Raw genomic sequence first — 13,930 nt, forward strand, 5'->3', positions numbered from 1 at the left:
TATGGTCGTGGGTGCGCGCGGAAGTTTCATTTTGTAAAGCTGACCGATTCGCTAGTCATTTTGGTTGCATAACTATCACTATCAAGCCTTCGAAAATTCTGATTTGCATAGCCCTTGAACTCGGCGAAAATGCCACTCTCTGTGCATTGTGGGAGGAACCGTGACCTGGTAATTAGCACACTGCACTCCAGATCGAGCGGTCCTGGTGCAAGCCCTGGCTGGGGTTATTGCATTGTGTTCTGGAAAAAGACACTTCACTCTCACAGTGCCTCTCTGCTCTGTGTAGTCTATCTAGGCGTTAAGGTGACCACTGGCAAATTTAATCCTTGGAATAACCCTAAATTATACCAGATCTTTTACCACTTTCCCTAAAGGAAGGAATATCAGGAAAACAGAACCATCAAAAGACGAAAATAGTACATAACACAATCATGATCTGCGCTTCGATATATTTATTTACTTTTACAATAAATTAGAAAAAAATGGTTTGAAAAAAAAGGAAGCAAAAACTATACTCAAAAATAAAAACTTTGACAGGAAAAATGAAGGAAAATAAGTTCTATTAGTTGAGATCTCCTTGTGGACCGCTGTGTTGACTTGCATACATTATACTTAAAATATTTTTACTCGTAAAACATTATTTTACTATTTTTCGTTGATAAGCCATTGACAATTCGGTCATCCAACATTTACAGAAAAACCTCATATACATAGTAGTAATTGTCCAGACCGACACCGAAATTACACCGGGTCGCCTTCGGTCCTCCACCAGATGGAGAATTTTGCGCTCCGTAACAATTTCCATAGCCTTCCACTGCAAAGTATCTGTACCGCTTCTTTGCTGCTAACTGAGCACATTTCTTTATAATCTTTTCCATTTGAGAGGCAAACTGAGCGAACCAGTCGATCTCGTCAGTATAACTGTCTAGGAGAACTGAAGGATAGTTGTCATAGCAGCCTATGCCAGCTGAAAGGTAGAAAAAAAAAATACAAACGTGACTTCGACTTGATAGGCTAAGTCTGCATACGAGCCAAGTGGCCCATCAGAGCCGGCCCTTATCTCCAGTTTGCGTAGCATGAAGCGATTATGAGTATTTTTATTCCTTCCTTGGATGGGGTGCTCGTCCATCGCATGGTCACCCTCAGCATTAAATTCGACGTACCCATTTGTACACCTGAATGGAGAGATGCGCTGTGAGAGTAAAGTGTCTTGCCCAAGAACACAACACGATGTCCTCGGCCAGGGCTCAAACCTGGACCACTGGATCTGGAGTCCAGGACAGTAACCACGAGGCCACCGCACCTCACATAATTATTTAATAGACTTGCATTACACGTAAAGTGCTGAATAAACAACACGGCCTGGTTGCTCAAGGAAGGTTACATGTATTCTAACCTAGGACCATCACTGACTTTGAATTCATGGTTACAAATCCCAACAGAGCCTACTGTTTTGTTCACAAAGCTCCCTCCTTTTCTTTCTTTGTTATTGAATTGGTTCTCGTTCTTGCTGCGAGGGTTTTTATCTGAGTTCTCTGGTTTTCCTCCCACAACAAAAACCGACTTTCCAAACGTTTTTAATTCTTCCCTCCCTCCCTTCGTCCCAACTTTCTACCCCTATGCCTCCCTCCCTCCAAAAAAAGTAAAAAGAAATGGTCTTAGGTTACTTAAAGACCACGGACTGGACTTAACACCTACCTATACAAACTTCACCAGTGACGCACGACTTTGTATCCCTGTGTCTTCCTCCACAAGGACTTCCACCGTAGGCCGGTGCAGGATTGTCGCAGTGCCGCTCGCGTGACATTATACCAGCGCCACATGTCACGCTGCATTCCGTCCAGTTGCCCCATTTAGACCAACCACCGTTGACTGCGTGACGTAAAAAAAAATTGATGTCAGCGAGAAGTTCGGTTTTCTTAAATATGTGTTAAATTTGATGCAAAAGTTACTAAAGTGAATGGCGTACCAACAGACCTTTCAGAAGAAATAACATGACGGACAAGACATGTTAAAGTACTAACCTGGGCATTTATTTACAGCACACTCCTTTGACTCATGATAGTCTGAGCCACAGCCTTTCCCACCATTAAAGGGAGGTGGGTTTGTACAGGAACGAAAGCGTTCTATCACGCCACCACCACAAGTTTTCCCACAGTTAGACCAAGAACCCCAGACACTCCAACCGCCGTCCACTGCGAACGAAAATTTTAACTTTTAAGTACTGATCTCCTAACAAACAGTATCCTCGAAGCCGGAGAAATCTAGACACACGATTGATTGCCTACCTATCCTTGTCTTCTCCATTTAAAAGATGGAACAAAAGAGCAAACAACCATTAGCTCCTATGGCTACCTGGTAGACTGGATAAAAATGGTAGTCTATATAATTGCAAAAACTTAGCCTGCAGTTGTTCTTACCGGGGCACGAGTGCGTGTTGCACTCACGACTTTCTCGCGGATCCCCGTGGCACTCTTTCCCGCCATGTCTGGGAGCCGGTTGGGTGCAGCTCCGAGAACGCTCCTGAAAACCTGTTCCGCAGGATTGATTACAAGGCGTCCATGTGCTCCAGCTTGACCAACTACCATCAACTGTAAAAATACCGGAAGAAGATATTTTATAGGCTGATAAGAATTTTCGTTTGATTTTGATATATGTACAAGAGATCGCTTTCCTTAGTAGTTGAAGTCGGCTGCCTGCATATTGTGAATTGCAACCTTCACAGTGAGACAGTACTGCGTGGCTACCAATATTTAATTAAAGATGTTTAAATTAACAGCGATTTCCAGGTAAGTATGACATAACCGACAAAAAGACAGACAGACAGAACACTAAACCGAAAAACAGACCGTGATAATGACTGGGAGACAGACAATGAGACAGAAAAGTTGGCAAACGGACAGAAGCTGACTAAATGACAGAGATTGACAGACAGACAGACAATCAGACAGACGGACTGACTGATGTGTGCAGAGAGATGAACCAAAACTCAAACCGTGAAACAGACAGAGACAGACAGACTGACGGATACGACAGACAGACAGACAGACAGACAGACAGATGAAAGAACGAACAGACGGACAGACAGATGACAGGACTGCAGAATACAGGTGCTAACCTGGGCATTTATTTACAGCACACTCCTTAGACTCATGGTAGTGCGAGCCACAGCCTTTCCCACCACTAAAGGGAGGTGGGTTTGTACAGGAACGAATGCGTTCTCTGACGCCACCACCACAGAGTTTATCACAAGGAGACCAAAAGCTCCAAGCACTCCAGCCGCCATCCACTGTAACAGAGACAACTTGTTGAACCCAAAGTAATACATACGGAACCCCCGAAGGGGACAAATCTATTTATTTGACTACAAACTGAAGGGAGCTGAGCTGGTTGCAAGTTTTTTCTGCAAGAACAGCAACAGCAACAGCAGCTTGCAGACCTCAACTGAAATTATGAAGTTAGAAATCCTGAGCACCCCAAACAAACGAAGAGGAAGAGCTTCCTGGCAAAAGTTTAATTCTTAGGACTGAAAAAAAAAAAATGCCTCAACGACTCGCCTACTCTATACTTACCAGGGCATGAATGTGTATTACACCAACGGCTTTCCCGCGCTTCTCCATCGCAAGATTTCCCGCCATAACTGGGCGCAGGTCGATTGCAGCTCCTAAAATGTTCCTGAATACCGGTTCCACAGGATTTACTACAGGGCTTCCAGTCACTCCAACTTGACCAACCACCGTCGACTATAAAATACAGCAGTAAAACAAGACGAAGTAAAATCACAATGCTTATTGTATTCATACTCCGTTTCAAATTAGATGCGTTTTTATTTTTGCGCTTGCCACAAAACAGTGTATATTTAACTCCTCTTCAAGACAAGTGGATGCTGCGGTGTACGAAGAAGTATTTCGTAGACGCAACATTTTATCCAGCTTGTTTTGGTTTTAACATTTGCTATGATTTTTATGAAAATTATTCAGTAGATTAAACATCAAGACAGAACTACCTATGCATTACAAGTCAGGTATACGTGTAATTCTAGCTTCCTCAGTTTTCCTTGAGCTCTGACGAATTTTCCTTGTGTTCCCATATTGCATGGCTCGTGAGAAGCCACAATAAAACGTTCTGTAACTGCTTCTCATGTTGACAGCCATAAGACTAAAGCTCTTTCTTGACGAACGTTTTGCGTGAGTTCTTACAGAAAAATCAAGACAATATTAAACAAGCTGTACATACTTGGACAAGGGTTCTCTGTACACGCCTGTTGTTTCTGTGCGTCTCCATGGCAAGGTTTTCCGCCATGTTTTTGCGCAGGTTTTGTGCAAGAGCGAGCATGGATTTCTACTCCACTGCCACAAGATACGCTGCAAGGTTTTGCGACAGACCAGCTAGACCATCCGCCATGAACTGAGTAATATAGAGAGGATCAAGACGTTATTTGGAGTGTTTTCAGTGTTGCATAGTCCTCAATATTGCTATTCAATCCCAAAGCCCAAGAATAACACACATAGCAGAGTGAACACAAAGTACTTACTTGGACAGGGTTTCTTTGTGCACGCTTGTTGTTTCTGGGCATCTCCTTGGCAAGATCGTCCGCCATATTTAGGCGCGGGATTCGTGCAACTACGAGAAAGAATTTCCACTCCACTACCACATGTAACGCTGCATGGTGTCGACACAGACCAGCTTGACCATCCGCCATGAACTATGTAACACAGAAAGACCGATGTCAATTGACATTCATCTAACATGGTCGTTAGTGAAAAAGACTGATTCGAAATGACCCTAACCCTAGCCATTGTAAGCCACACATATAAACACAACACTAAAATGATGGCGGGGGCGCCGGGGGGGGGGGGGGGGCGTGGAAAGGCAAAGTCGAATTGTAATTTTTTCACAGTACTTACTTGGGCAAGGGTTCTTGCTACATGCCTGCTCCTTTCGCCCCGCCCCAGGGCAAGACCTTCCGCCATGTTTAGGTGCGGGATTTGTGCAAGTACGAGAAAGGATTTCTACCCCACTCCCGCAAGTAACGCTACAGGGTGTCGACACAGACCAGCTTGACCAACCGCCATCAACTAAGTAATGAAGAAAGGATAAAAAATGGTCAAAAGAGGTGTTACTTTGCAGCATGCTCAGTGAAGACTGCTTGAGAGTTGCTAATAGATGACGTCCTATCGACCAACATCAGGAGCCATAATCGGGGACTCCGTCCCTGATTGTGGCAACATCTATGTCAACATGATGTTCTTACTCGTCTTACCTGGACACGCATGCGTATTACATTCATTATTTTCCCGCGCAGCTCCTTCGCAAGGTTTCCCGCCATTACTTGGCGCTGGGCTCGTGCAGCTCCGGGAACGTTCTTGAAAACCGGTTCCACAGGGTTTATTGCAGGAATTCCATGCACTCCAACTTGTCCAACCACCGTGAACTGTTCAACGGGAAAGAAAATTCACAAGTGCTTGTCTCAAAAATCTTGTTAACGCTCTCATCTCTATATATTCTATTAGAAAACAGTCCTAAGAAAATACGCGCGCTGATTGGTTAAAAATCGTGTTTCTATTAAACAATTAGATTATTCGCTCTCGATTTCTATCGCGTGATAGCTGACTCGGGGTGCGCCCTCGTAAACCATCACGCGATAGACATCGAGAGCGAATAACCTAATTGTTTTAGTATAAATCTAGAAGTCGTTCAAAACTTAATCTAAATCCTCTTCACAGACACTCACGGCAAGAAGCGGCCGTCATTTAGTTAACAAGGGCACACTGCTACGCTACTCACTATCTATTACAGAGTAGATAGTGAGTAGCGTAGCCAATCAGAGAACGCCAGTCGTGATAGAACGCTAGTAGATTTATACTAAAACTCGATAGAAACACAGTACTAGCACGAGCTGTTGACGTAATGATGGCGCGAGCAAAGAGAATTTACATTTTGATAATTTTGTAATTTTAAAGCGTTCCGCTACAAAAAGGTCAATGATAGAAGGGCCCGACCTTTACTTAAGTTTTCCTGTCTTCTTAAAAAGGAAGAGTAGTCCATTATCAACTATATATTCCATAACAAAAATAGGTATTTTGCTGATGTATTGTTCTTAAAGGTAGGAATAGTTGAAACACTAAACTGTAATTCCACGAAACGTTTCATTTCTTACCCGGGCAAGGTTTCCTGTTGCACACTTGTCTTTCCAACCCACTTCCAGGGCAAGATTTCCCACCATAACGAGGACGCGGTCGCGTACAGCTTCGAGAACGTTGTCGTGAACCAGATCCACAAGTTTTCGTGCATGAAGTCCACCCACTCCAACTTGACCAACCACCGTCAACTGTAAATTAAAATACGAGATGAAAATTAGTTTTCTGCGACGAGGAAACTGAGTAGCTAGCTCCAGGGCAAGATCTTCCGCCATGTTTAGGAGCAGGATTTGTGCAAGTACAAGTAAGAATTTCTACTCCATCGCTTCAAATAACGCTTCATGGTTTTACCACAGACCAGCTTGACTAACCAGCGGGTGGGAGTAAACGAAAGTACACGATAATCGACTCTCGCTTTAAACTTTCTTAACTTCGTGTCACATAAGATTTACAATCGCATTTCTCCGAAAGCACAAGACATATAATAAGGTTAGGTTTTCAACCATATTGAGCTCTTTTCACGTGACAGGAAAATTGTGTTTTTTTTCCTTACCCGGACATGAGTGCGTGTTACACACGCGTTGTTCATTGGCCGCTCCTGGACAAGATTTCCCGCCATTTCGAGGTCGTGGATTCGTGCAGCTCCGTGATCTTCCTTGTATCCCAACATCGCACGACTTGCTGCAGCTTGACCAAACACCCCAACCTGACCAGCCGCCGTGAACTACAGAGTGAAAGAGCAATGAGTAACGACAAACAAGTGGAGGCACTTGTTTGCTTGTCTGTCTGTCTGTCTGTCTTTCTGTTACGTTTCACGGCAAAGTTGCCACCCCATTCTCGATTAGCAGATCACTGATCATGATTATGTCAAGAACGAGAGTCGCCGACACATGTAGTTCAATGACAAAACTTGCAAGGGAGATTTGTTCAATTAGTAGCGAGCGTGCGCCAAACGAGATAAAACACTCAACAGCAGCTCACAGCTTTTCCGATCGAGGTGGAATAAAAAACAAAAACCTGCGCATGGAAAGTAGGAAAGGACCCAGGGCTGTGCAGGCGTTAGAAGATGTTACACTACATTTTTCACCTCTTACCAGGGCACGCCTGCTTGTTGCACGTTTGTGTTTGCCGCGCTGCTCCTATGCATGATCTCCCGCCATAACGTGGAGGGGGACTGGTACAGGTTCGAGAACGTTCTTGAGAACCGGTTCCACAGGACTGAGTGCATGTTGTCCATCCACTCCAACTTGACCAACCACCGTGTACTGTATTGTAACAAAAGTAAACAGAAATAAGCTGAAAGGACATGTAAGGGAGGGTCTGGAAGAAGCTAGTTTGTTGGAAAGATGACGGGAGGATATAACTAGCATGGAAAATTGAATAATCATCTGCATGTATAAAATAAAACGAGCGGGCAATGTGTTGCCAAACAGAGTAGGGCAGGTTGTCAGAAGGGAAGAGCAAAGAGAGGCTGGGAAACTTCACAATTACTTCACAAGTACTTCACAATGTCCACGAAGGCATTCTTGCGACGGAGCCGAACATGAACTGTTACGAAGAAAGTTACACCAAGGTCAGAGTGAAACTGGATACTACAGTGTCAAATAGGGCGAGATTTACAACAGAAGACACCTATATATGTAGATTAAAGTTGACCCAGTGACATCGCGGAAGCCGAAAAGCAAAAAAAGTCACACAACGATTTGTAGATTAATACGATTATGCTTTACAGCACAAAAAAGAAATTCTTCGGACACTTCCTAACAACGTCGATGTGCTCAGTATGACACATATAAATTAAAGATTGAAGATTACACTTTGCTGTCGCATTGTGCCTGCCATATCAGTACTTATCAAACAGTAATAAACAACACCCTCTCCCAACACAGGGCCATCAAGCTGCTCTGTGAAAATGAACAACTCAAGTTGGCACAATTGTGAGCTGCCGAACACTCGCATTTCGTGAGCAATTTTTCCAGGCCTGATTCATTGTTTACTTAGTGGACACGGGCCCACTGAGGGACAGCCGAAAGGAGAACACCAAATTTCGGAGACTTACCAAAAGTCCTACACGAATGCGTTTGAAATCCTATGTCACATCGACAGTTGTTCACGTCATCCTCCTCTACGCGATAACGTGTCTTTTTTCCAAAAAAACAACCGCTCCAACTGCCCCAACTTTTCCAAACACAGTAGTAAGTCATGTAATCCTGATCAGTGTCCCAGCGCCGATCTTCATTCCATGGATCGGGATCGTTTCCAGCTGCTATTTGAGAGTCGCGGTCACATATAGGAGCAATCGTCTCCGTGAAAAACAACACGAAGAATACGGCGGATTTTAAGACCGTTTCCATGCTTATATGCATCAGTCAATTCCAGCAGTGCCCATGCCCCCCCCGGGCAACCGCGGGGCATTTGCTCACGTTGTCAGTCCCGGGGGTGGGGCACCCGCAATTTTATCGCGGCCCGGGGGCTGGGCATTTGCGTACCCCGGGGCGAACCCCGGGCATTCGACACACGTGTTTTGGAAAGTACCATGGATGAGTTCATCGGGAAAGACGAGGCGTTTGTCGAACAATGTTTTCTCAATGTTAGATATTTCTTCATTACTTGTAAGCATATAAATATAAGCGACAAGGTGAACTATATTTTGTTTATCACAAAGCAATCAGTGACATGAACTCGACTATTTCGCATTTCGCATTCAAAACTAGCCTAGCATTTTTTAAATTCATGAAAGTGGAGTTAAAATACTTAAGGTTTGCGAAATCAAATGATGCGATCTTCAAGACAGATCCCGCGAGCTTAAAATGCAATGCATCATCATTTAAAATGTCTTGATTCTTCACAGAAAAAGTAGCCTGCGAATACAGGCGCCTATCATCGCTCGCGGCTGGGGACACGTCCGCCGCAATCCCAGCTATCCTCTAGCAATTTTGACTGTTAAAAACAAATATAAAGAAATAAATATAATCAGAATCAACTAACGCGTACTGTTGTCTTTGAAGTCTTACTGTTACAATAAAATACTGAACAGTTGACCGTTTTATTCACTGATTAATTAAAAAACTGTGGAGGTGTTGGAATGCGACGATCCCGGGGGCGGGGCATTTGCCCTCTTTCTTCGTCCCCACCCCGGGGCATTTAGACAGCTTATGTGTCCCCACCCCGAGGAATTTGCCAATTTTTTTTAAAAAAAGCTAATGCCTGGGGGTTAGCCCGGGGGGTGGGGGGGGGGATGGGCACTGCTGGAATTGACTGATGCATTACTCGTCGTTACACGCCGTTCCTTTTTTGATAATTCGCGAAAGTGTGGCGGCATAATGCTGCCTTATATCTCAGAATTCACTAAGGTCAAACTGCAAAGGTTTGTTTAGCCAGAAAAGTCTAAACAGACATTTTTGGTGTGGATTAAAGTTGACCCTGTGACATCATAGAAGCACAAAAACAGACCCAACGAGAGACATCAGTGAGACTTGGACAGGAACTAGAACATGCTATTTCCGGTCACTAGCCGAGTGAAATAATACAAATAGCGGAAACCAAACTCTATAGCAAACTCCGAAAACGAAATCTCTTCCCGCCCCTCCTGCCCTCAAAAATGCTGAGAGATTTGAAAATTTCAAGGGAATCGTTAAAATTAGAACTTTAAAGATCCATTTCTCTAATTTCATGATTAACTAAGCCGGATCTAGTAATACAAACCTTTCCGATGGATATTAACAGAAAACAAATCTTAAAGAAATTAACAAAGAAGAAGTAATGGACGACAAACAATTCGTTTCTTACCAGGGCATGACTCCTTGTTGCACAGTTGTTTTTCCCGCGGGTTTCCAAGGCAAAAGTTCCCGCCATAACGTGGAGGGGGACTGGTACAGGTTCGAGAACGTTCTTGAGAACCGGTATCACAGGACTGAGTGCATGAACTCCATTCACTCCAACTTGACCAACCACCGTGTACTGTATTGTAACCACAAAACAAAAAGTTAATCAACTTCGAGCAAAAGTGAAGAGTAGACTTTAAAAGAAGGCAAGAAAATAGACAACAACGGCGGTGGGTACAGGAAAAAAAGGAAAACAACAGGGAAGGAACTAAAAAAAATCAGCTGGGAGAAAAAGTGAAGTAGACCTTACCCAGAAGAAGAAAACGAGATCGAAAAAAAAATAACTATCACATGCGGTATTTGAAAAGAGAGAGAAAAAAAAAATCATCGGTTTTCTAACTGCTCACTGATCAAGTTTGTGCCTTTGGAAGCGCGCTTTTACGAAACAGCGAGGTCAATAATTATTTAGCATCTATTGCCGCAGATACTATTGATTGAGACGGTACGTATTACAACGAAGTGAAGTTAACAGGCCCCGGCTCACAGATATCCTTAAGCACTCGAGACCAACAAAAAAAAGACAAACAAAATTGTTTCTCAAAACAAAGATGTTTGACTCCTTAGGTCGTCACCTGGACAGTTGCGCGTGTTGCACGCTCGATCGTCTCGGGATGATCCAACGCAAGTTTTACCACCGTTGCTAGGCGACGGTTTTGTACAGCTTCGTCTGCGTTCTTGTTGACCAGTTCCACAGTTTTTACTACATGTGTTCCATGAACTCCAAGTAGACCAACCTCCATCCACTAAAACAGAAAGAAAGAAAATGATAATAATAAATGCACACGCGAGAAAACCGCAGGGAAGCCGAAGGACCGAAGGAACTTAGCAACAAATGAAAGCAAGAAAGAATGAACTTATGGAACAGGGAACACTGAAGGGGAGTGGCTGTCCTATCACTTTTTTGCTTGGGTTGAACTCTAAGGGCTCCAGATGTCATGGACAATGCATGAGTTGTACTACTTGAAAGTACTAAAACGGAGGAACAGTGATTGCTAGTGCTTGTTTGCATTGGACAGAGGTTTTAGCCTTACGACTTAAAAATGGTCTCCGCGGTCCCTGAGGTCCCTGAGGAACGAGGGAACTTTGGAACTCGGCAACGCACCAACTTCGAAACGGAAGAAGGTAGGAAAGAACGAACTTGGAAATGGACGAAATTAATAAACACTAATTCACTCAACAACTTTTTGTCGTTCCGTCATTCCGTCTTTTAAGATTTCGGCTGATTTTTCGCCGTTCCATCATTTCGCCGTTCCTCCATTCCTGCTCTTAAGGTCGCCGATCGCAGCGATCGTAGCGATCAAATGAAAATCAAACCTTAAGGAACGAGCTTAGGCACTAGGGAACGGATGAACTTAAGAAAGAACTTAACTAACGAAGTTTAGGAACCAACGAATGAACGAAGATTAAAACGAGATATACGTCATATTTACCCCCAGTGCAGCACTTTCCGCTGTATCCAGTTTTACAGTTACATCTTCCAGGAAGCGGAGTTCCGCCATTAGAGCATCCCAAATTACAAGGTTGGCTATCCACGAGTGCAAACGAACAGGATCCACCGCATGTCGCTCCTCGGATCACTTTCCGTTGACGCCTCTGTGTCCCTCCAGTACCGCAGGGCTGGGTGCAAGGACTCCACGTGGACCAGTTATCGACAGCGCAATTTGTTACTGGGCACCTTCGTCTTCGTCGCCTCCTCCACCCTTCTGTTCGGTCCACCACCATGATAACGGCGAGGAACAGAAAAGACCAAAGCAGTCTTGACATTGTCTCAAAGTTCACGTTAAACTACTAAAAAAGAAAAATTAAAACAAATCACTTCGCGAAAGGACCCAGGAAGGAAGCAAATTGGACGTTCCTACATGACTAAGGTCTGGTTAACTTTAATTAAGACTGCGGAATTAGTCCATCTTTCAAAGATGAGAGGAATTCAAAGTTCTCTTTAACTTAAAGCCACAAAAATAAGATTACCTTTCGGGGCAATAAACCTCAGAAAACAACTTTTGCCACAAAACAAGACTAACGTAAACGTCTGTTAGGGGCACTACATCATCCCCACTGATGAACACTTCAACAATTCAAAACGAAAGACATTTTTTCCTCGATTGATTGAAACCGAAAAATAATTGTCTAGACCACTATATATGTACACAGAAGCCTCAAAAGGCATATTATAATAAGGCGGTACGCATGCACATAGGTTCTGATGTCAAAGTCCGTCGTAGCTTCTTGTTCCTTCAGCAATTCACTTAAACGCCTTCATCTTGCTATGCTGGATGCATTTCGTGTACCGAACAGCAAGCGTACTTAGTCATCATTTTAGCTCTGCCAGCTTCAACTTGAATAAATTGTTTTAATTTTTTTTATTTTACATTTAAGCTGATTCTTGCAATATGAGTGACAGAGGAGCCCATGGAAAAGCAAAAAAAAAAAGCTTGAATTTGTAGATATCTTATTAGAAATGTGGTCAACTATAATTTACAGAGCTATACTATTATTATTCTTAATAGTAATTGAAATAGTCTCAACAATGAGAAATATAGTTAATGCTCTGACGAAATAATGCAGGGCAGTGTCCTTTAACAGCCCTGGAAAACGATGCCCTATACCCGACAAGAATTGACACGCGATCTCTAGTATCTTTTACGGGGAAAGTGGGGGTATAACTGAAATGATGGCAAAATGCTGTACTGGGTAAAAAATATGTAGTTAACTATTGAACTACAAGAGAGTAAGGTATTTTGTTTCAAAGTGAGCTGTATTGCATGTTTCACTGCATGTATGCGAGTTCACTGTCTGAAAGACGCCAGGGGAAACGTAAAGCAGATACTAATGAAGAGAAGCGAGAAGTATCAGACAATTTGTGGTAACCCCAAACATCAATCCCATGAAAGTATTGCGGAATATCAACACAGTATGCCTTCTTTCGTTTACCTTATTTTTGCAACTCGTTCGTTGGGGCAAATTTGAGAGACAATTTAGACCTGTTGGTCCACGAGTCGTCCACACCGCAAAGAAACAAAAACTACAGGAGTAAAGCAGTAGAAAATCTGTTATCACTGTCTGCGTATTTTTTTTTACGATTATAATGACCGGTTCGAAACAAGGAAGCAGCTAATCCATACAAAGTTTGGACATCAAACAACATCATGGACACACAGCATGCAGTGAAGCAGCATCTTCAGACACAAAGTGCAGAGATACGAAACATGACATTGTGTCTTACGTACTCATTCTATCATAACCTTCCCTTTCCTCCAAGGTAGCTTACCTCTTTACGATGGATTCCTGGGACTCCTCAAACTGGCGTAAAACGTTGAAGGGATTCTACCTCTCGCTTTCCTTCTCAATCTCTGCAGCTTTGTGTCAACTGAGATTAAATGAACGGGCTGTAATAACCACTTGCTAATGACGTGACATGCAAGGAATTTGAATAGCAATCACTTCCTTTCAGCGGCATTCAGCTTTTTCAGATTCCCTTGAGATTCCACAATTTCCATACGTCGACGAAGGAAGTAAACTCACCCCTTGAGAAAGAAGTAGTTTATCTCAAATACACCTGACTACTTTGTGAGGATTTCACAATCACTAAAAAACACAGTCCACACAACCCTCCATGCTGTACTCGATCGTCACGTACTATATTGTTTACGTTTGCGCCATGTGACGGCGATTACGCAAAAACCGGAAAGGCGTAACCGACATAATAATAGGAACTAATTAAGCCTGCGAATATCCGATTATTGCAACAGGAGATGGAGTTCTAGACTGTTCAAAGCCTTCTATTTTCTTGTATTTCTCTTTTACCACTGAACGCGCGAATAGAATCGCGAGGTAACTGGACGTTTCTCTTGCTTTCCTTCTTTGCGTTTCAAAAACGACGGCTGCGAAGTAGTCTACATGCATGTG

General features: G+C 43.3%; 1 protein-coding gene across 5 annotated transcripts; it reads right to left on the minus strand.

Moving 5' to 3' along the window:
- Positions 1 to 437: 437 nt before the first annotated feature.
- Positions 438 to 13,647, minus strand: LOC110069596 (SCO-spondin-like). Of its 5 annotated transcripts, XM_089296273.1 has the most exons (18): positions 13,293 to 13,646; positions 11,455 to 11,812; positions 10,597 to 10,767; positions 9,930 to 10,100; positions 8,200 to 8,406; positions 7,235 to 7,405; positions 6,694 to 6,864; positions 6,161 to 6,331; positions 5,264 to 5,434; positions 4,908 to 5,078; positions 4,535 to 4,705; positions 4,237 to 4,407; positions 3,573 to 3,743; positions 3,119 to 3,289; positions 2,421 to 2,591; positions 2,025 to 2,195; positions 1,699 to 1,872; positions 438 to 967 (listed from the first exon to the last, which is right to left on the minus strand). In XM_089296273.1, the coding sequence occupies exons 2-18, from the start codon at positions 11,786 to 11,788 to the stop codon at positions 690 to 692; spliced, it is 3,216 nt and encodes a 1,071-aa protein (XP_089152399.1). In that variant the 5' UTR covers positions 11,789 to 11,812; positions 13,293 to 13,646; the 3' UTR covers positions 438 to 689. The 5 variants fall into 5 exon arrangements, with proteins under 5 accessions (XP_089152399.1, XP_089152401.1, XP_089152400.1 ...); XM_089296275.1 differs by lacking the exon at positions 4,237 to 4,407 and having other exon boundaries at positions 13,293 to 13,647; XM_089296274.1 differs by lacking the exon at positions 3,119 to 3,289 and having other exon boundaries at positions 13,293 to 13,645.
- Positions 13,648 to 13,930: the final 283 nt, after the last annotated feature.

This window comes from Orbicella faveolata, unplaced genomic scaffold, assembly GCF_042242905.1.
Source record: "Orbicella faveolata isolate gen_17 unplaced genomic scaffold, um_ofav_v1 contig_26, whole genome shotgun sequence".
In the NCBI taxonomy this organism is placed as follows: domain Eukaryota; kingdom Metazoa; phylum Cnidaria; class Anthozoa; order Scleractinia; family Merulinidae; genus Orbicella; species Orbicella faveolata.